The sequence below is a fragment of the Polypterus senegalus genome, chromosome 10 (genome assembly GCF_016835505.1).
Source record: "Polypterus senegalus isolate Bchr_013 chromosome 10, ASM1683550v1, whole genome shotgun sequence".
Classification (NCBI taxonomy): Eukaryota; Metazoa; Chordata; class Cladistia; order Polypteriformes; family Polypteridae; genus Polypterus; species Polypterus senegalus.
The window spans coordinates 135,997,610-136,020,815 of record NC_053163.1 but is presented as its reverse complement, the minus strand read 5'-3'; the positions used below and the strand labels follow the sequence as shown (position 1 = coordinate 136,020,815).

At 41.4% G+C, this 23,206-nt stretch overlaps 1 protein-coding gene across 2 annotated transcripts; it reads left to right on the top strand.

The window, feature by feature from the left end:
• The first annotated feature begins 2,844 nt into the window (after positions 1 to 2,844).
• LOC120537688 (mast cell protease 4-like) lies at positions 2,845 to 14,583 on the top strand. 2 transcript variants are annotated; one of them, XM_039766797.1, is made up of 5 exons: positions 2,845 to 2,938; positions 5,632 to 5,782; positions 8,148 to 8,289; positions 9,752 to 10,009; positions 13,930 to 14,583. In XM_039766797.1, the coding sequence occupies exons 1-5, from the start codon at positions 2,887 to 2,889 to the stop codon at positions 14,095 to 14,097; spliced, it is 771 nt and encodes a 256-aa protein (XP_039622731.1). In that variant the 5' UTR covers positions 2,845 to 2,886; the 3' UTR covers positions 14,098 to 14,583. The 2 variants fall into 2 exon arrangements, with proteins under 2 accessions (XP_039622731.1, XP_039622732.1); XM_039766798.1 differs by having other exon boundaries at positions 2,890 to 2,952.
• Positions 14,584 to 23,206: the final 8,623 nt, after the last annotated feature.

Below are 23,206 nucleotides of genomic sequence, written 5' to 3'. Positions count from 1 at the left end.
TCCTTTCCACCTTACTTCAAATCTTCCATTCTCATGCAAGCTTTTAATTTTTATCGTCATTCCAGATCCTTGCCCTTTTTTTCCTTTTCATCTTTGTACTAGCAGCTCCTCTGATAAGGAGTAACAGAGTTCTTTATATGTCAGTGACCTCAGTGCTACCAGGTGGATATGGAAATATTTAATAAATCCCACTTTATGCGCCTCAGAATCTCTTACATTCTCAGATGTTATAGACATAGGCAGCCATCAAATCTTACTGATAAGACACTGATGACACAGATGATAACGTTTAACTTCTACACTATTTCATCCTCCTCCTTTCTTTATGATTCTAGTGACTGTTCTCTCTATTTCTATCGTTCAGCATTTCTTCAAACAATCAATCTCTCACTGCCAATTTGAATTTGAATTTGAACTCCTTTTCTACGCAGGATTCTTTTTTTAAAACCTCTTTGACGTACACCTCAAGAGCCAACCCCTGGAAACAACAATTCCTTAATTCCACCTTGAAGCCTTTATTATGGATCATTGGCTAAAATCTGTGATTATGAAATGTGATTCCAGAATGGCTAGTTAGTCATGTAATACAAACTAACCTTCCAGGTGGTCAGGGTCCTAGCATCTTCTAGACAAAAAGTTCAAGTAGGGACAGCATATGCCCTTCAGTCCAGAGAGGAGGCACCAGGTAAGTGGAAGAGACTTGAGGGTAAAAACGAAACTTGGATGTGTGTGCTCCACTTGACCTTCTTGTATACTGAGATAGAGGAAAAGATCATCAGAACCACTTACAGTTGCACAATATTTCTCAAATATCATATCTCTTTGTTTCTCATAATAACTAATTGATAACAGCGATACTCAATCATTTATCTCTATTTACAATCAAACATTATGTTACAATATTTTCACACTTAGGGAAGTCAAAAATGGTGGTGGAATTTTTTCATGATTACACATGAATTACCTAGATTATGTGTAAAGTAAAAAGAGTTATAGTCACCTAAAAACATAGAAAAAGTGTTAGTATAATATAATATACTAGCTGTCCCCCGCAGCTCCGCTCGCATAGTAGTGAAACACGACAAACTCTAAAAAGCAACAAACGAACAGGTATCAATCGCTAGCTAAGCAGAGGCAAGGTACACTCAGAGGCAGATCGACTTGAACAGAGGCTCGGAGGCTATTGCGTGTGTGAGGAGGGCTCCGCTTGGCTCCTTACTTCTGACGTCATGCTTCCCCCCTCCCCTCGGCTCGCAACCTCTCTCTTGGATTCGCATGAATAAATTGCTTCTGCAAGTGAACTAGAGATGAGAGAAGTCGCAAAATCAACCAGAATGTTTAAGCAGATTATAGAAAAAAAGCCTGATGTAAATCTATAAAGTAGTTATCTCGTTCACTAGCTAAGTGGAGGTAAGGAACACACCGAGGCTGGTGCATGAGTAAGGAGGCTCCATCCGCCCACCTCCCCTCAGCCTACTGTGTGTCTCTCTTGGATTCGCGCAAATAAATCGGTACTGCAAGTGAACTGTGATACGTAGTGTGATGAGAGAAGTCACAAAATCAACCAGAATGTTGAAGCAGATTATGGAAAAAAAAACCCAATGTAAATCCATTAAGTAGTTCTCTCATAAAAAGCGGACAGACATAAAGACAGAGAGACGGACAGACAGACATTGGATTTTATATATATAGAGATGTTGCAATAAATTACTATAGGTAAAACTACCCTAAACTAGATAAGCAAATAAGAAAATGGATGAATGAATCATTTGAAGAACTAATTATTCACTTCTATTGTGAAGACAGAGTACTTTTATAAGAACAGTAGACATTTCACAAACAAGAGGAGACCATTCACTTCATCAAACCTATTTGTTCATCTAAGAGCCAAGATGTCCCTTACTGTCCCTTACTTTTGAAAGGTTGTTAATGCTTCTACTTCAACTACAAGAATAATTCCAATAAATGAGTGGGTGGATGGAAGATTTAGAAAAGAGGTTGAATGGCTGGATTCTTTATTGAATTGGATGAATGGCAATCTGTTTCCATTGTAAAATATCTGATTTATTTTTCACCTAAACTGAGAATTTTTGGAGCACCACCTGGCCGTCCTCGTTTACTTTCACTTTTACTGTCCAAACAAAAACAAACACACGGTGGCGTAAAAGGAAACAAAACTATCGCCATGAAAATGAAGTGGCTGAAATCTATTAGGCTTTCTTGTTTGCCTTCAGAAAGTTCACGGAGCTCCTTAGCTTTGGTCATTCTGGTACAAGTGACACCTCCTTTCTGGCAGTCGTGTTTTTATAGCTTAGAGACTGCAAGGGGTGGAGTCAGTTGCCCTCACTGGCGGTTTCTTTGTATTGTGGAGGAAGAAAAAGACAAGAAAATTCGCTGCAGTGCCCCCTCTCAACCTGGGGTATTATCAGATAGTTGGGAAGAACTTGGAGGGTGATCCTCAGATACGCATGCAGGACATCTTTTATTTACTTTGTCATCATTGCTGGGTTGCTTTCCATTCTTGCTTGTTTAGTAAAACACTACATGATGGTGCACACATATACTCCATATATTAAATATATATCAATTTATCCATCAATCAATCTGCTCATTTTTATACCCATTTAATTTTCCAGGTAGCCATAGAAACATTAAATAATAAAGTGTATCTCAAAAAGTGAATGAGGGGCTGTAAAGAAAAACTCAATCCAGTACAAGTAAGCAGCTGCTGAATTTTAGAGCCGTTGCTCAAGCTGATTATAGGAAGACCTGCCAGCACCCCTCTCTGTGTGCTTGGCTGTGGTTTTTAGTCATTTTCCACCCACCACCTCCAGTCTATAAGAGTGGACTCGAGCTGTGAAGCAGCACACTTTTAGAAGAAGAGCAATGCAGTGCACAGGCTTGACCTTCTTCACCTTCATATGCCTTGGTTTGACAGGTACAGTAAACTGGGTGAGGGGTCTTCTTTAATTAATCACATGCAAACTAGACTCGAATTAAAATGTTAGTGGGGTTTGGGTACGATAAAATTCAAAAAGGCTCTGTCATTTTTGAGACTTGCTAGAAGGGATTTAGAATAAGCACAAGAAGCTAGATTAACTTAACTCTAAAAATATTTGAAAGTATCTTGAAATTAGGAACAGGTATCGGAAAATGCATTTTGCTATCTTCAATGTAATAAAAGAGGCAGTAACATGCATTTAAGGACATGCAGTACTTTTACCTGAAGAGGTTGAGACATGTCAGTGTTGCCATTACCAGTGTTAATAAGGGCACAGTATGCCAATATTGGTTATGGAACCACTTGAGTAAGTGACTCCTGGTGTGTCACTATTAGTCAGGACACTGGGTGACAATAGAGGGCATTCCTGATGTCGTTAGGTGACAGATGAGAGACTTTCTACCTAATATGTGTCTCTCTGCTCCCCAGTATGATGGACAAATGTTCAGGGGGTTGCCTGGCCCTATAGTGAGAAGGCTGGAGTCCAGAAATGCAGGGACACTTGGAGCCACTGGAGCGAGTTCTGCCAGGACAACCTCAGGAGCACCCTTGCTCTCTTTTGACTCTTGAAGTGGTAGTTGGGTTGGCAGATCTTAACTGGCAGGAAGAAGAATAGTTCAGGATGGATGTTAGGAGGAGTAGGCCGGGGAAGACATCAAGTTTTTATTCTCTTTAGTCCCTTCATTTTTGTACATTTATCCTCCATAGTTCTGTACCTTCTACACCTTTCTTTTCTTTATATTGTATTGTCCCTTTCCAAATAAACTGCATGAACAAGAGAGTGCAGCAATCTAAAGGGGATTATTGGTCTTCTCATTTAACTGAACATTCAAAAGAACAGAAATCCAAGTCGTATTTTGTGATATCATCTCCTGTTGAATTTGACTCTGTACTTGTAATATTTCTATTGCACTATTATACTGTATTGAGGATTACTTGTGTTCTATTCTCTTTATTGTATTGTATTTATCCCCTTTTTTTGACACCTACTGTACGCCAAACCTACCTGGAGAGGGGTCGCTCTTTGAACTGCCTTTCCCGAGGTTTCTTCCATTTGTTCCCTACTAGGGTTTTTTTTTTGGTTGAGTTTTTCCTTGTCTTCTCAGTTAGTCAAGCCCGGGGGGCTGTCAAAAGGCAAGGCCTGTTAAAGCCCATTACGACACTCCTTGTGTGATTTTGGGCTATACAAAAATAAATTGTATTGTATTGTATTGTAAAGAAAAACAACTTTTTATAGTTCTCTCATTGTTTCGGCCATGGGAGGCACCTTCACTTTATGCTTTTAATTTTTCTGATGTGCACTCCTCCTCCTGCCTTCTGCTTTAAAGACACGACAGTCCACTGGACCCTCATGTGTTGCAGCCTTGCTGTCCTGCAGAGTGAAAAAACTGTCTTCTGATACAACCACACTTACACACCTCTAAGCTCATTTGGCATCCCGAGCTTCCTTTTCAATTCCCACCCTCAGCATCCCATTAGATACTTTAATTGACAATGGCAGATGGAGCTCTGTGCCCACCCCACTCTGTGGCACTCTGTATAGCCCCATCTGCTATGGCTTTTGGGACACCCTACCTCGGGGTGGATTGTCAGATTGTTAACACTATTTTTGTTTCCTTTTTGCGTTCAAGGGGTCTGTGAGAGTGCCCCCTTCTGTCTGCAGTGTTCTATTTTTTTAAAGTGCAGTTTGAACTAGTGAAGCGGTATCATGATGTCTGTGCTTAACGCTGCAGCCTTTCTACTCAAGAGTAGACCCCAAATGCTAGAATACTCACTATGGAATGTTCATGCTCTCCCTTCGTCTGTGTGGATTTTCTTTGGGTGTTTTGGTTTCCCTTCCAAACTCCAGACGTGTGTGTTGTGTAAATTGGTAACTCCAGTATGTATGAGGGCTTGTATTTGATTTTTGAATTAGGCTCCAGTCTCACGTCATCCAGAACTGGGTTCCATAACAGACAGATTTTGAGATTTTTCCAAAATGATCATTTAGCTTACCAAAGCAACATTCTAGAACTATATGAAAAGATACATTAGCACCTCACAAGTAAATAAAGTTCTACTGAACCCCTTCATCTCGACTAAAGCAAAGCCACAGATCAGCTACAGTATATAACCCGGAAAAAGTTAATGAAACAAATGAGGGCCACACTAAAGATAAGACTAGCAGTAAGTAAATTATAACTCACTTTACACTGCATCCGTTGTCATTGTGTCCTAGTGGTTCTTACTGCTACTTCTACAACTTCATCATCATCACAACTTCAAGATTTCATGACAGTTGGTGACTAACACCACATAGTGTAGAATGCCCATGAGGGTCTGAGTGGCCATTTGACCAAGGTCATCATATCTTCAGATACACCAGGAGGAAAACATGAGTACCCAAAGGGAACTCTTGCAAAAGTAGGAGAGATTTATAAAATTCCAGACAGAGTGCACCAGGGCCAAAATTCATACCCAATCTATTTTAGACAGGTAAGACTAGGGCAGTGACCACTGTTCCACTGTGACACTATGGATAGTTCAAATGAAAAAAAACAAAGAATGAAGCTTTGTGCTTCCCAAGACAATGTGGAGTGTAATCTCTCAATTCTGGACCTTTGCTGTTTCAACTGTGATTCTTTTTCCAGAAGTCCTAGCAGAAAGGATCATTAATGGAAGTCAAGCAATGCCTCACAGCCGCCCCTATATGGCAGCCTTATTCAAAGGATTAAAGTTTAATTGTGGTGGGTTTTTGATTCATGAAGACTTCATCCTGACTGCAGCACACTGTGAAGCATAGTAAGTTTACCTCTTTAAATTGGGGCTCATGTTAAGGGTGGTATATGAAATGAAAGAGAAATGGGGTAGCTCTTCTGTTCTACACAATGCAATGAGAAAGACATTGAATACTGGAATAATCAACTTTGATCATGTGGTGTTATTTCTTAATCAGTAAATATAAAATCCATTATTGAAACTCAGTACTTAAAGTAATTAGTGGATAATAAGATCATTGCTAATGGAGTCAGCATACTGTGAGTCTTACAGGCACCAATTTGGGGGGAACAGAATGGAAAACCATTCTGGAACACCAAGAACCCATCTCTCCTCTTACTTTGGGGCTGTCAGATATTTCATTAACTTCACTGGATGGACATTGACAGACATTCTTGAAAGTGTTACTAGAGAGTACTCCACCACAGCGAACTCCACTTCACACTGCTATGTTCACCTCAGATTCTTGCCCCACAGGTCAGATTTTAGCATAAGGGTCATATCTTCAGTGTGGCTCTGAAATGTGATGTTAAACAATGGTGGGCAAGGATCTACTTTTCTAGCCCTTAGTAGTCACTTTTCACACTGTCTTCTAAATTATTAAAGACCTTTAGAGACTCACCTGTCAGGAAATGTGCAAGGTTACAGTATCATCCCTCATCAGACCAATTTTGCCATGAAGCTGTTTTTCTGAACAGGAGATAAGCATTGTGAGCTACCAAGCTGTTAAGCTCATTGAGAGGTTTAGTCTCCAAAATTAAGCCTCAGACTTCAAAATAAGGCCTAATAAAATAAGACCAGCCTTACTCAAACATGAGTAGAAGGTGTTTAGCCTGTACAACCCAACACAAGAAAGAGGTAAGGTTTCTATATCCATCTATTGATTAATTCAACTTCAAATTCCAGGGAAACTGGAGCCCAAGGCAGAAACAATCCATGGATAGATAGAACTCTCCAGCATTGCAGAGTGAACATACACACACACAAACGCACACATGTCTAAAAGACAATCCTAAAACAAACAGCCAGTCCAAAACCAAAAATGAACACCTTAAAACAAAAGAAAAATCCAAATGAGAGTCAAAATCTAGAATTAATTACTAATACTGCAACATCCATCTTGTAGTCTTCTGGGCTCTTAAATAGTACTGTAGCACTCCTCCAATTTCAACATCTGTGAGGGGACTGGGCGGTATCATGGTCTGGAATCCCTACAGATTTTATTTTTTCTCCAGCCGTCTGGAGTTTTTTTGTTTTTCTGTCCCCTGGCCATTGAACCTTACTCTTATTCGATGTTAATGTTGATTTATTTTTATAATTATGTCTTTCATTTTTCTATTCTTTAATATGTAAAGCACTTTGAGCTACTGTTTGTATGAAAATGTGCTATATAAATAAATGTTGTTGTTGTTGTTGTTGTTGTTGGCTTCACTCCTTAGACTCAACGTAAAACAGGCAGGGTGATTAAAATATTGAACATTTAAATACATAATTAACATAATACAATACAATACAAGGATATTACTATAACAAAATACTTTAGAAATATAATAAAATAGAATGAAATCTCCAACAGAATTAACAAAATAATATTTACCAGACAAAAATATTGAATAAATGGAAATGAAATGCAAGCATAGAAAAAACCCAAACAATCACATTGATACAAGCTTCTGTGTCCTCATGCTCTCTGTATAACAACCTATAAAATACCTGAGTGAGCAGTCTTGCTATCTCCTATACTTTGCACCATCACCCCCACCATCATGGTCTGCAGAACAGCCACCGGTAACTGACGCTGCTGCATCTGTTCAGTCGATTGTGCTGATGTCTTCAACACTGACTGCAAGTTCACCAGTTCTATCATTGCTAAAGTACTGCTGACTACGCCACTGTAGAGGAAAATACACAGAAATATGAAAATGGTTTTGGGTTTAAATTGGATGAACAATTTGAATGCCATCAAGTGAATTAAATATAACAGTGATCCCGCATCACACGCTGGTCTTAATTGATAAGGAACATGGAAAAGGGGCATTTAATGATGTGCGAGAGATGGCTTTTAAGAAGCTCCTTTAGGTTGCAGTAGTGGTGACTATGGAGAGACAGTCTATCATTAATGTCCTTCTCTGGTGTTCCACCAATAGATTCCTGTAACAGTCATAATATGCTCCTGTAATTGCCAGTGTTTAGTATTATTAGTACTCACATGACATTTTAATTTATTTTTTGGGAAGGTGTGTGAACCTTCCATCATTCTGGCCAATGTTTTCCCAAATGATGTTCAAATGCTCTTTCTTGTTTCTGAATTGCATCTTATTTTGCATGACTGCAGACTGGGTGACCATCTATGGCATGAATTTAATTCTCCCTTCTGTACTTTTCACAGTCCCATGACAGTGCGACTTGGGGCCCACAATCTGTCAAAAGACGAGTCCAGCATTCAGGAGATAAAAGTAAAGAAGAAGGATGTCTTCCCTCATCCAAAGTACAATAAATACAACCAATGGAATGACATCATGCTTGTGAAGGTGGGCTTTATAAAAACCAGGGACCTCATTTATAAAGTTGGCGTACGCACAAAAAAAGCTTGAAATGTGTGCATGCAACTTCCCATGCAAACACTGGGATTTATAAAAGAAAACCTATGTGTTAATTATCTCCTTTGCTATGACCTCCAGGGGGTCCAGAGTGTGCCCCATAACTGAGCCTGCCTGTTTAATTAGCTTATTAATTCAGTTTGCCCCTCTCGGGGTGATATCACCAGTCTAGCACACCACAGCTCTTAATATCACACTGGCCATCACAGAGTTCTAGAAGATGTGAAGGATGTCACTAACCATATTAAAGGAGCACAGTCCCATCTATATTTCCTCTGGGATATGGAACCAGTTTAACCTGTCATTAATGTGGACCCCCAAGTATTTGTATGAATGGACCACCTCTACACCCACTCCTTTAATAGTGATTGGACACAGAAGTTCTTTGGTGTGGTGAAAGTCAGTAAGCAGTTCCTTGTTTTTTTCTGATGTTAAAGTGTAGACAATTCTCTTTGCTCCAAGAAACAAAGTTCTCCACCTGACTCCTATCCTCTGTCTACCCTAATCAAAGTTGCCAGAGGTTCTCAGCAGTGTTGCAATAATCAATGCTTCTACATTTCAGCTCCATTGACTTAGATTCAAATTTTCAAACCTTCATTCTTCCAAATGAGACAGATAGACAAATGCTAGTATGTGTTGTGTTCTTTTACAGTGCATAGTGCAAAGAAGTGGAAAAAAGAATTAAAGATGGTGTGACCACGGTTATTGACCAATCAGAAGTGATATCTTCTGGGGGTCCACCCGCCCATTCTTCTAGTGGAGGTTCCCTGAAGCATCAGTGGTGATGTTAGATGGGACACCAGCAAATGGGAGGACATGTGAGCACATACCATGCAAACTGAGAGCTACCCCTTATCCTAGGTGGCATGTCTTTAGGAGGAAGCTGAATCAGCTGCATATGCCGTGGCTGTGAGTCAGGCGCAGGTCTCTGGAGCATTAACAATTGCACCTTCACTCTTATTTTGAGGACTCCATCTTAGTGTTTTTCCTGCTCCTTACACTTTTCACACTTTCCTCTCTCTGTTAATTTTTTTCCCACACTTCAGCCTTTGAACATCTACTCTTTGATGCATCAAGTGTACACAAAATACTTAAATTCAATCTCTAAAGGAGATCAGTTAACAAGCATTGTCCATTCATCCATCCAGCTTTTAATCCACATGTCTAGTTCAAAGTCATGAGAAGTCATTAGCAAACAAAGCAGCACTGGGCACATGTAAATAATTAGGTATTGGGTTATTGAAATGAAAAGCTGCAGAGAATAAAATGCTAAAGGACCAAAAACCTCACTTGGGAAAGGCTGTGACATTCTAAGATAACTGTGAGTTTACTGCCAATGCACTTCATTTTTCTGAGTGGTAATTGAATCCCGTCTCCTGTTCCTTCCATTCAGCTCAGACCTGCTGCCAAACTGGCCAAAGGTGTGAATATAATCAAAATACCCAAGACAGACCAGGATGTAAAGGTGGACACCAAGTGTTCAGAGGCAGGATGGGGCAAAACGGCCACAGATGGAATGACAAGTGACGTGCTAATGGAGGTGCCTGTAAAAGTGGAGAACCAGAGTGAGTGCGCTTCAAGGAAGAATTATCATGATCTAAATGCCAACATGATCTGCGCCACTGGAGATGGCATCAAGGGCACCTGTAAGGTAAGAGCGAGTGCAGCTCCATGCTGAAAACACTGCCAGCCACTGGACTGCATGGGATTTTCCAACCTCTTTCTGGGCATTTCCGTTCTGTTTCTGTTGACTTCTTCAGCAGGACCACTCAACTTTATTTCTCCATTTGTGAATTGTTAAAGACCAGGCATATACACCAGCAAGTTCTACCACACCACACTGTGCTTTATGAACGGGTTAAGTCCGTCACTAAACTGGCTTAACCCAATAAATTGTTGTGTAGGGCCAGGGCCCATCTCAGTAGCAGCGGGTACAGTACAGAACCTAACATTTGACAAGCAGGAAGTCTACTGAAGGGAACACTCATTCACTGACTCATGGATGAGATGCCAATTAGCTGTAGATGAGATTCCAATGTGGGAGGAAAACAAGAATCCATCCATCCATACATACATACATACACAGACAGCAACCACACCAGGGTTCAAACATAGGGCTCTAGTGCTGCGAGAAAAGTTTTCCAATAGACATCTTTCTAATTGGGCAGCACTTTCTTAGCATGAATTAAATCTCCTGAAACAACTGGCAAGAGTGCCTCTTGTTGAGAACATGTTGTCATTGATATGTATATTGTGAGTGTGCTGTGTTCACTATGACTTTTATAGGCAACTAGCTGTGCTACCCATCTAAGATGGGCTGAAATCTGAATAAACAACATAGACCTCAGCTTTAAAATTTGCAGTGCACCATGGTTTGTTTATGTGTCTCTTATAGGCCAATTGGTGCGGGATTCATAAAAGCAGTGTTAATGTTTTGGATGTTAGAATGACAAAATGCAATGCTTTTTATTGCTAAAAATGTCTGTCATGTACCATCTTTTGGATTGGCAGAAACATAGCAACACAGACAGACACACAGACATGTATCCTTTTATTAAGATGGATTAAACAGAAGCATAAATTAATGACATCAAAACGGAACCTCCAACAAGGACCCAGACAGATGATATCAACAGAAGGAAGTGAACTTTCCCTAAATCCACATATTCCTGATGGCTTTCATCCAAAAACAATTTATGTGCAGAGCACCAAGGCAACATCCTGCCTAATGCAGCGCTAAATCATCATTTAGTATTTATTAAATCCCAAAATGATGTGGCGTGACTTTTTAGGCTATTTGGTATGTTCAGCTTTATTCTTATATAGCACTTTTACTGAAGATGGGCCCATTGCACTAGAATGGGTTTACAAATTTTAAAAGAAAAGAAGAAAACTCCACAGGTTTAACAGGACAGTATATAGCTAGTAAAATGGGTGATAATTGAGAGATCTGCTAGCTTTAGATAAAATGAAATAGAAATAATCCTAATGGATGATCTGAACAGTTGGCAACAGCATAGATGAAAACCGGTAGATACATACAGTAGATAGATGAAAGGCACTATATAATAGATAGATAGATAGGAAAGGCACTATATTACATTTAGATAGTGTGGACGCTGGCCCGGACACAGACAGACGGACATCGTAAGTTCACCCAACACACGTTTATTTACAGGAATATGTACAATAATTACATCAGTGCACGTCCCAGTGCCTCTTGCACCGTTCCCCCAAATGTCCAGGCCACACAGTCAAAATGCCTCCCTCTTGGCCACCTCCTGTCCTCTCTCTAGCTCCGTCCTCTTTCACCCAACTTCCACCATCGACTGAAGGGAGGCGGCCCCTTAAATAGGAACCCGGATGGGCTCCAGCTGCTTCACGTCGCTCCTCCGCAGACACGCCCCAGTGTGGCGGAAGTGCTGGCTGCGCACCCGGAAGCCATCTGGGTGTCCCCTGTTGTCTTCCCCCCAACACTTCCTGGTGTGGCAGAAGTGCTGGGCTCCAGGGATATTGAGGCACCGGGGTGCCGCCTGGCAGTGGCCACGGGTCCCAACGGGGCTGGGCTTCCAAGCCCTTTACCTGAGGCCCCCAACATAACCAGGGTGGATGCCCCCTCGCGGTTTGGAGGAGGCATAAGCCCTCCTCTTGGACGTCAGTAGATAGATAGATGCATAGACAGATAGATGGATAGATAGATGGGTGTGAAAATGTATTTGCCCCTTTATGATTTCAATATTTTTGCAAATTTTAGATGTTGAATGTTTTCAGATCTTCAACGAAAATCTAATATTTAGATAAACGGTGACTGAGGGAAGAAATATCATTTTTTTAAGTCAAAACAAATGTACACTTTCCTGTATGGTAGGCTACAAAACATAAGGTCACTTGGTAAATAAAATGAGATACAATTAGTTATTCAAACATTAGAGAATTAAAATTAATCTCAATAAAATGTTTAGCTCATGAGAAAACCACAGTAAAATCTCTGGAACATATTCATTGGCAGTAATTATTAATTATATGTTTATATTTTTATAATTTAAATTATATTTGTATATTTTTTGCACATTTGTGCATTTTTTCTGCAGCTGTGAATTATTTCAAATGATTCAAATATTTTAAAGTATATCATTGCCGTGACTTTGCAGTTCAAAAAGAGAGCTTTGTGTGTTAATTCGTTTGCACCTTTTGAAATGACAGCCACTAGATGTCGCCAAAGAACAATTAAAACTTCACTAGGCGTCCATTCTGAGGCTGAGGGAATTAAGAGTCTAAAGCACATGAATATTATTTGCATTTGGCATTAATGTGTCTGGCTTTGGGCAAGAACAGCTTCCTTTAGGGTGGGGCTTATTGGATGCCCTGAATGAGGCCATGCTAAAATAAAATGTGGTCAAGGTTCATTCTTATAACTAGATTTTATTATGAACATTTAAAAAAATATCAAGTGGCAGGGTTTCACTTTACGGGTGTGTGATGTAAACAGGGCTGAAAGTAACGGATTATAAGACCAACACTATAAAGCTATCAACCAAACCAAACAGCAGAAAAAGTCATAGTCACAAATAAGCAAAATGACAAAACCAAAAAGAAATTAGACTCTGGTATTCTTTTGCTGGTGAGTCTTTTCTTTGCTTTTAAAAAGTGCAGACAAGTGCTGAACATTTGACTTGGCCTCACAAAAGATGGCAGACAGACCTCATGACCAAAGTGTGTATGTATAGAACACACCCCCAAAGAAATGTGGTGTCATAGCAGCCATACATCACCATAACTGTGCAATTCAGCATCTAAATTAAACAAAACCAACCAACCAAACAAACAAAAAAGTAACAAATGTTATGCTTTCCTTATGATTCCTGATAGGTTGTGTAACCACAAGGGGGTGCCAGAGAGCCCCAAACCACAGACCTAGCAATACACCACACATTAATAGAATAAAATAAAGGGTCTTTATTCCATAACACACCTTCACAGACTTTCTTCTACCAATGTGCCACAATTACACAATAAATAAACTGACAAATCTTCCTCCTTCTCTCCTTCCGTTGACTGTTGCCCGCTGCCTCCAAACTCTGACTTCCAGAGCTATGGAAGCTGGCTCTTTTAAGGCGAACCCAGGAATACTTTCGGTGACATTACATGGCCAGTTGGAAGCACTTCTGGGCTACAACAAAGCCAGGGAGATTAAGCTGCACCCTCTACTGTCCCCCTGGGAACCCTACAGGACTGCATTTCTGCACTCCAGCTCCCATGCAGTCTTGCGTGTATCCAGACTTGGACTGTACCTGAGGGTCACTGCCCCCTAGGATGGTGGAGGATGAATTGCTCCCCTACTGGTACCTGTTGTCTTTGGACATCTCAATCAGGAGGGGAATCAGAAAGCATCCCGGCCGGGTATTGCCCACAATTATTCCATCTTTCTGTTATGGCATCCATGCCGGGTAAGGAATTCTCCTCCGCTCACTCATCCTCTGGGGAATCTACAGTTGAAATATGGCAGAGTGTATGCATATTAAAATCTGAATGCAGTTATAAGGACTGACTCTTTTTCTCCTTCTATTTCAGGGGGACTCTGGTGGTCCACTTGTATGTGGTAAGCCTCCTAATGCCTTGGGAATTGTTTCCTTTTCTCATCGAAAAAGCTGTGAGGATCCAAACCGCATTTCACTCTACACCCGGGTGTCTGCATACCTGCCCTGGATCAAGACCGTTTTGAAGAGCAAGGCCGACTGATCATCACAAGGCTTGTTCTCCTACTTGCAGTCCATTGTTGCTTCCACTGTTTCCAGCCAGAGATCATTAAGCATTCATCATGGGATTGAAATGAGACACATGTCTTTATCAGAAGAGAAATTGTGCCACTTTTTCCAAGTTATTTTTGGTAATAAATCACCTAATGCAATAAAATAAAGTTTGAAATTAAATGTTAATATTTTATGAATCAATGCTAAATATATATTACTTATTAACATAATTCCCAAAATATAAATTCTTTATACTAAATGCATATGGCAGCATGGTGGAGCAGCTGTTAACACTGCTACTGGTTTGCTGGCTCTTTCCCACTTTATCTGTTTTAGACAGAATTTTGGTTCGTCTCCGTTCATTAATTACATTTATCTCTGCTTTAGGCTTATTGCTTTGGATCTTCCTGTATCTGTCCTGTTGGGTTTCACTGGCATTTAGAGACATTTTGATTTTAAATAAAGAAGTAAGCAATGCCTAGAATGTTTAATTATTTCTTCTGGTTTTCATGGCAGCACCAGGTCTTTCCAGTTTAGGTTTGTTTCTATTCAGATTGAGATTCTGGATTTCTATTTGACTTGAATCAGAGTTGTACTAAATTACATTTTTTTTTTCTTATTTTCAGTCATAGCCTTCATTTACAAAACCGTAAGAACATCAAAGCGAGTTGCAGACAGTTGCAGCGCACACCCATTACTGACACCCCCAGTAACTCCGTCATAGCACTCTGTGATTCATTACAACAAAACCAAACAGTTGGTAGATGTGGATTTGCAGGTCAGTGAGAATTAACAGCTGTAATTGTGGTCGGGAAAGCAGAGTGATGAAAACATCCAAAAGAGGTCAGGGTGCTACCCTAGTAACTCTGCTTAATACAATGAACAAAAAAGACATCCTGCAAATGGCTCACAGCAAAAGTAGTTCTTTAATCAATGAAACAGCAAGGGGTCAGGAGTTGTGTCCTTTCTCAGGTGTCACTCTGACATCTCTTTCCAGGAGTGGGCCGGCTTTATAGTGCTGGTACCGGAAGGTGGAGCCTTCTCTGGGCATGAAGGTGGGGCTCGGCACTCTCTTTGGCTGTCTTTTCCTGGCTACAGAGGAGAAAGGAGAAGATAATGTTAGTGTCAGCTCCCTCTCTTGTCCTGAGGTGGAACTGCTTACCTCACCAAAGCCAAGAAGGTGGTCCCCAGGTATACATGCATTACACATCCAAAAACAGAGTTGTAAAAGGATATTTGAGTAATAGTTGAAGTACTTCTTCAAATTTTTACTTTTGTGCAAGTAAGATGTATTTCAGTTAAAAAAACTTGAGTAAAAGTACCTGCTACCAAAAGTACTCAAGTACCAAAAGTAAAAGTGCATTTAATAATAATGAGATGGTGCGAGGCTTTGTCTAGAGGACACATTTATCCATCCATCCATTTTCCAACCCACTGAATCCGAACACAGGGTCATGGGGGTCTGCTGGAGCCAATCCCAGCCAACACAGGGCAGGAACCAATCCTGGGCAGGATGCCAACCCACCGCAGGACACACACAAACACGGGCCAATTTAAAATTGCCAATCCAGCTAACCGGCATGTCTTTGGGAGGAAACCCACACAGACACGGGGAGAACATGCAAACTCCACACAGGGAGGACCCGGGAAGCGAACCCAGGTCTCCTAACTGCGAGGCAGCAGTGCTACCACTTCACCACCGTGCCGCCCCACTCTTTTAATCTTTCCTAATAATTCATCCCCTGGAGCCCTGGAGTCAGCTTCATTGTTCTTCTCTGGACCTTTTCTAGCGATGCTATGTCATTTTTGTAGCCTGGAGACCAAAACTGCACACAGGCCTCCAGATGAGGCCTCACCAGTATGTTATAAAACATGAGCAGAACCTCCTTGGACTTGTACTCCACAGATCAAGGCGCTATATAACCTGACATTCTGTTTGCCTTCTTAATGGCTTCTGAACACTGTCTGGAAGTTGATAGCGTAGAGTCCACTACAGCTCCTAAATCCTTCTCATAAGGTGTACTTTCAATTTTCAGACCTCTCATTGCGTATTTTTATTTCCTACATGTAATACTTTACATTTACTGATATTAAATTTCATCTCCCACAAATCTGCCCAAGCCTGTATGATGTCCATGTCCCTCTGTAATAATTCAATGGACTCTACATTAACTGCCAATCCACCTATCTTGGTTTCATCTATAAATTTTACCAGCTTGTTACTTACATTCCTGTCTAAGCTGTTTATATATACCGTATATCTTCTAGTAGTGGCCGTCTCTTATTGACGCCTGTTTCCAATAAACGCCGGGTTTGAAGAAATGTTGCGATAAATAGACGCCGGTCTCCAATAGTAGTCGATCTCCTTTAAGCGCCGGTCTGTAGTAAACGCCAATCTCCAATGACCCACCGCCTTTTCCGTACCGCTAATCCTCTTTTCGTACCACCTGGGCTACAGCCCTCCTGCTGTGAATCATATGGTAAGTACCTTTTCGTGTCAAAAATGTTTTGTCGTCGGATGCTATCGAGGAAGGGAGAAAGTCAAAATGAAATTTCTTTGTGTACATTTTGCCCTTTTGTCTCTACGTCAATCATAATCCCACAGGGAGGGCAGAGTTGGGTGGAAGGGGCGGGAAGAACATGAAAATGCCATCTTCGACACGTTAATCTTCTCCTTTGACCAGGGAAGAAGGGGCTGTATTGTGGCTGGATAGACAGTACATGATCATGTCAAAAACTCTGCGCCCTCTTCCTCGGTAACCTGTTAACCTTTACCTCCACTGACACTTTTGCACTCAGAAGGGTCGTGCGGGTGTCTGTTTGTGTCACTGTGTTCTTGTGGGCCGTGTTTGTAGTGTGAGCGATGGGAAGGAAACGGTCACTTGATTTAGCATTCAAACTCTGTGCAGTAACATACGCAAAAGAACATTCAGGCGAAGTAGCTGCACGATATTTTGGGGTGGATCAAAAACATATCCAAGAATGGCGCAAGCAGATGACTGATATTGAGAAAACAGTGGCAGAAAAAGGTGCCAGAACTAAACGGTTGCCTGGTGGAGGAGCTAAGAAAGTGAGTGAAGAATTAGATGAACTGGTGTTAACATGGATTATTGAACAAAGACTGAAAGGTGTGCGTGTCTCCAGGAAAATGGTCCACACGAAAGCAAAGAGGATTTTTGATACGGAGATTGATGATGCTTTAAAAGGAAAAGAAATGTTCGTTGCCAGTGCTGGCTGGCTTGACAAATTTATGAAACACCATCATTTATCGCTACATCGGAAGACATCACTGGGATCCAGAACAAGTTATTGACAAGCTTGTCTCATTTGTGATGTGGGTTGCCAATCACCGAACTGCAGATGGAGTTAAGGATGGCGAAATCATTGGAATGGATGAGACATCTGCTTGGTTCGACATGCTTGGTTCTACAATAGTTGAACCAACTGGCAATAGGAGTGTTACAATAAAAACTGGTCATGAGAAATCTAATTTCACTGTCACATTGGCAGCGAAAGCAGATGGCACAAAATTGAAGCCATTTATTGTATTTTGGGGCACAAAGCGAGAAGTGGCAAGACTACAGGATGTCCAAGAAGCTGTGGTAGCGACCTCAGCAAACGGATGGATGAATCAGGAATTAACAATAATGTGGTTGCAGAAAGTTTGTGGTGTTTTCTGTTTTCGGAAGGACTTCTTGTCTGGGAACGCTTACCGCTGTCACATCAGTGAAAAAACAAAACAAGAACTGAAGAAATATAAAATGTCAATGGCAGTTATCCCTGGTGGCTGCACCAAGTACGTCCAACCTGCTGATGTTGTTTGAAACAAGCCCCTCAAAGACAAGCTTTGAGAGTTGTATGGTAATTGGGTGGCAGGGGAAGAAGATAAAGGGTTTACAGCTGGCGGAAATTTGAAAGTGCCGGCACTACGTTTGTTAGTAACGTGGATAATATCAGCTTGGCAAGAAATCACCCCAGAAATGATAAGAAAATCCTTCAAGGATTGTGGAATCATCAATGCATATGATGGATCTGAGGACGATCTTATCCACTGCTTTAAGGAGGGCCAGCCATGCCATGCTGGGAGTGCGAAACTGATTACTGCGCGACAACAAGCAATCGGATTACCTGTATTGCCATTACAAGAAGAGGAAGATGAAGAGGAACTCGCAAATAATGAAGCAATCATTACCGATTCAGACAACGCGTAGATGGTAAGTACTGTATTTTATTGTATCATATCCAATCTCATGTCGTAATGTATACGTATATGTGTGAGCTTGGAGCTTATTGCATTTCCTTCTGCAGGGGACTTGTCGGACTGATGAGCGCTTTTGTGTGAAATTCGGACTGGTGCAGGCCAGTGCTGGTGGCATCATTGGCAAGAATGTTCAGTAGACGTCTACTGTACCTGTTTTTCATGCTTACAGTAATACCGTATACTGCTTTAATAATACCATACTGCTGTACTGATAATCTCATTAAATCCTGAAATGTTCATCTGGTTTTGTTGTCTACATTTTGTGGCCGTATATAAGGTACCATACCGTATTTTACTGCCAAATGAACCCCGTTTACCCATCACCATTCCGTCTCCGAGAGGAATAATAGCTGGTCTTCAACAACTGCCAGTCTCTTTTAAACGCCAGGCCGTCCGAATAATTTTTTGAATAAATGCCAGGGCTACTATTGGAAGATATACGGTATTAAAATAGCAGCAGACCCAGCACTGGCCCCTGCTGGACACCACTCTTAACCTCAGCCAATTCTGATGAGGTTTCTTGCACCATCACCCTCTGCTTCCTGTGTCTGAGCCCATTCTGCACCCATCTAAAAACACCACCCTTATATCCAACTTCTTTTAGTTTTATACCCAACCTCTCATATGGCACCTTATCCAATGCTTTCTGAAAGTCAAGATCAATATGAACTACTCTTATTGTATCTTTTTGTTCCTTCCTCGGAGAATTCCAGCATGTTATCAAAAGTTCACTCATCATAACATATGCTGAATGTTCAGTTCTCTTGTTCTTGCCAAAAGTTTTACTGAACAGTTAGCTGATGCAGATGTGTGTCATTTCACAACATTGCTTGATAATTTGTCTTACTACAGGATTGTATTGAGATTGAGTAAATTTACATAAAATTGAAAATTTTCCATATCCCATTTTTTGCACAGCTGCTGCACATTGTGAAATGGCCATGTCCCTTGGGTCAGTTTTGAGCCCACAATTAACTTTAAAGGATTTTCTGTGGCATTTATGGCAACTTGTTTGTTTAGAACCTACAAAGTCACCCTAAACCTCATCTAAAAGTTAGGATCACCGGTATTATAGGTTAAGAGTGGGTTTGGGGTAAAGAATTTGCATATCCAGTGCAGCTAAAAGGGGGGTAACTAGAATTGAGTCAGAAAAAAATGCAAAAGGTACAGAATTGAGTCAGCATATAAAGACATTGTAAGGGTTAAATGGGTTTGAGAATGACATGCCGTTTTGAATTGAAACACAATCTAAATAAATAAGCAAATGCAGCAAATCCTTTAAAGATTGCTAAATACTCAGACCCCCGTGACCCTGTAGTTAGGAGATAGTGGTGGGTTGGATAATGGATGGATGGATGGATGGATGAAACAATCCAACGGTCTGAATTCTGAACCCCAGAGATCCATGCCACCCCAGTTGTATTTTAATTCCATCCATCCATCCATTATCCAATCCACCATATTCTTATCCTTATAATTAGTATGAATCTGAACTAAATCTGCTCCTTTGCACTTTTCTCACACCCTTACAATATTAACTACTCAGCCTGACTAGAGATTAGTTATCGTTATATCTTCAGCACTTTACTTATCTGACAGAATCTTTAGCAACTCCTAAAATGAGTCAGACCGGGGTTATATTTAAAAACCCTCACAATAACAACATCATCCAAAATATCCTATCAGCTAAGGTTGTGGTTTTGGGGTTTGGATTGACCGGTATACCGATGCTGGCATTGCAACATCACACCTCCAAACAGATAGAAAGAGTGCTTTATTAGTTTCAAGGGGGCAATTTAGCTTTTCACAGAAGCTCAATAAATAAATAAATATTATAACAAACAACAACTCCCCTTAAATGTACATCTGAATTACTAAAAAGAAAAAAAAATCTGATCTGACAAAAGATAAAAAGAGCAGTCCCGGTCCTAGTAAGATATTATTTCCATTTCCATTTATTTATTAAGTTGGTGCATTGCTGTTGGTATGAAGGACCCCTAGTCGCATTTCTTGACACACTGAATGATTTGTTGACTAAAAGTGCTCAGTGTTAGTGTGTCAGAGAGAGGTTGTGCAGCTTTGTAGATAATGGCACTTGGTTTTGGTTTTATTTTCTGCTCCTTTACAACCTCCAAGGACTCCAGAGTGCATCCCATAACTGAGCCTGCCTTCTTCATCAGCTTGTTGATTTGGTGGGCCTTTTTAGAAGAGATGCTACCAGTGCAGCACACCAAAGACTGACCATCACTGAGTTGTAAGAAAATAGAGCCTGCCCTGCCTTGTCTCTTGAAGCCCTTCTGTCTTACTAGACCAGTCTAGCATGTGTCTGATCCGGACCCTCAATTAGATTTGGCAATGCACCACCTGCACTTCCACTTATTGACCAATTCATTGCTTTTGATTGTGTTGATTTGCAGACAATTCTCACAGTTCTCCACCTGACTACAGTACTCAGTCATGTCTCCCTTGTTAATACACACCATTAGTGTAGAATCAGATAATTAGATAATTTCTGCAAGTGACATGGCCTGCTGTTATAGTTATAGTCTGAGGTGTAAAATGGGGACAGAAATGGTGAGTGGCCTGTTCCTTGCAGAGCTCCAGTATTGCTCACTTAGCCTTCGAGCTTCAGAAACTGCAGTCAACTGGACAGATAGTCCATTGACACCATAGGCTTACCTCGGTACATCATACACTGGCTTTATGAGGCTGCTTTAATGAGTGGGCCTTGCATTATCCTGGGGTCACATCTCCTTCTGTCTCCCCAGCGATAAATGCATTGTAAAAGCCCAGGGGGCGTACATCTGCCCTAACCCCGACACAGACAGTCAGGAGGCAGGTTTATCACCCAGCACATGGTTTATTTACAGTTCTTCACAGAGCACAAATCACCAGAGCCCAACACAGTCTCTCTGCCGCCAGTCCTTCCGCCTCCACTCCTCCTCAAGAGCTTTGTCCACTTCTTTCCAAGTTAGGCCCCCAGAATTAGTGTCTGCTGTCTCCTTTTATATGGCACCTTCAAGTGCTCGTTGATGCATTTCCAACAGCACTTCCAGGTGTGGAAGAAGAGCTGCACTCCAGGTTTCAGTACCTGCTGCAGCATCCCTTGGTGGTGCCCACGGATCCCAAGAGGACGGTATCCAACTCCAAATCCCATGGAGCCCTGTGGGAGTCTGAGGTACTGCTGCAACCCAGGGGGGCTGCCATATAATATTCCAGGGAAGGTGCTGCTCTGGATACACTCCCCGGTCCTCCCAAGAGTGGAGGCATCCTGGCTGGTCTGCCACAGCATGCAGACTTGTTTTGCTCAACTGGATGAATCCCAATACACCTTTTATATTTTAGTTGGAAAGTAATTTGATTTTGATTTGATATACTTTATTAATCCCCAGGGGAAAATTGTCTTTTGCATGACCTTTGGAGGTCAAAGCTAAGGGCCAGTCATTTTAGAGCACCCCAGAGCAATTTTCAAGTTTAGAGCCCAACAGAGTGGGATCCTTTTGGCAGTAGCAGGATTTGAAGTAGCAACCTTCCAGACACCAGCAGAGACCCTTAGCCTCAGAGCCACCACTCCACCCATAACAGATGTATTGTATAATCTCAAATTGGATAAATTCTGAGTATATTTATAGGGTTTAGGGTCATTGTTGCCACATGTATAGAACTCAGTGAAGCTCCCAGCTTGCAGGTCCTGATCAACATGCAAAACTGCACGATTGTCCGGTGCCATTATAGGTGAAAATTACCTTGAAATTTCTGTCTTCTTTAAATAAAGACTACAGACCAAATTTGTCATTAACGAATAGAAAAAAAGATATTCTATATATGAGGGTATACATTTCCTGTAGTTTAAGGCATTACTAAAGTTTCTTCCATTCTCTTCTATTTTGTAAACCAATTATCTCGCAAAGCAGAGTCATGCTTTTTTCTAAAAATTATTTCCATAAATTGTTCTTTATTTCATTTCCTATGTAACTGTGTCACTGGAGCAGGGGTGTCATACTCTGGTACTGGGGGTTGCAGTGGCTGAAGTTCTTCATCCCAGCCATTTCCTTAATTAGTTTTCATTACTGCTGCTAATTATAATGGACTTCCCTATTTGTTTGTATTTTTTCCTTAAATGCCAGCCAAAAAAATAAAGAGATAAAAATCAAGCCAACAGATAAAAAGCTAACTCAAATAATCCTGCAGGACTACTATTTCACTCCAATCCCATTATTTGATTCTGTTTTGTTAGTGTACTCATTCTGCTATGGATTGTGGAAGAGAGGTGAAAAAGAGAGTGCAAGCAGGGTGGAATGGGTCTAGAACAGGGATGGCCACACTTTTTCAGCTTGCGAGCTACTTTTAAAATGACCAGGTCAAAATGATCTACCTACATTAAAAAAAAAAATATATATATATATATATGTGCCTCCTCCAGACCGTGAGGGGGCGTCCGTCCTGGTTATGTTGGGGGCCTCGGGTACAGGGCTTGGAAGCCCAGCCCTGTAGGGACCCGTGGCCACCGTCAGGCGGCGCCCCGATGCCAGAGTATCCCATGTGGGACCCGGTCAGGGCTGGAGCCCGGCTGGGATGCCCAGAAGGCGCCCTGGTGCCTGAGGAACCCTGGAGCCCAGCACTTCGCCACACCAGGAAGTGCTGGGGGGAAGACGACAGGAGATACCCGGACGGCTTCCGGGTGCGCAGCCGGCACTTCCGCCACACTGGGGTGTGGCCAGGACTGATTGCCGGGAAGCAGCTGGAGCCCATCCGGGTTCCCATTTAAGGGGCAGAGCTGGAAAGAGGACTGGAGGCGGCCAGGAAAGAAAGGCACTGAGACTGTGAGCCCTGGACT

What these genes read in the sequence shown, in the direction of transcription:
- LOC120537688 (XM_039766797.1), top strand. Translation starts at nt 2,887, where the DNA reads ATGCAGTGCACAGGCTTGACCTTCTTCACCTTCATATGCCTTGGTTTG. An exon ending in GCAGCACACTGTGAAGCATA is followed by an intron (nt 5,783 to 8,147) that starts GTAAGTTTACCT and finishes TACTTTTCACAG; the next exon opens with TCCCATGACAGTGCGACTTG. An exon ending in GCATCAAGGGCACCTGTAAG is followed by an intron (nt 10,010 to 13,929) that starts GTAAGAGCGAGT and finishes CTTCTATTTCAG; the next exon opens with GGGGACTCTGGTGGTCCACT.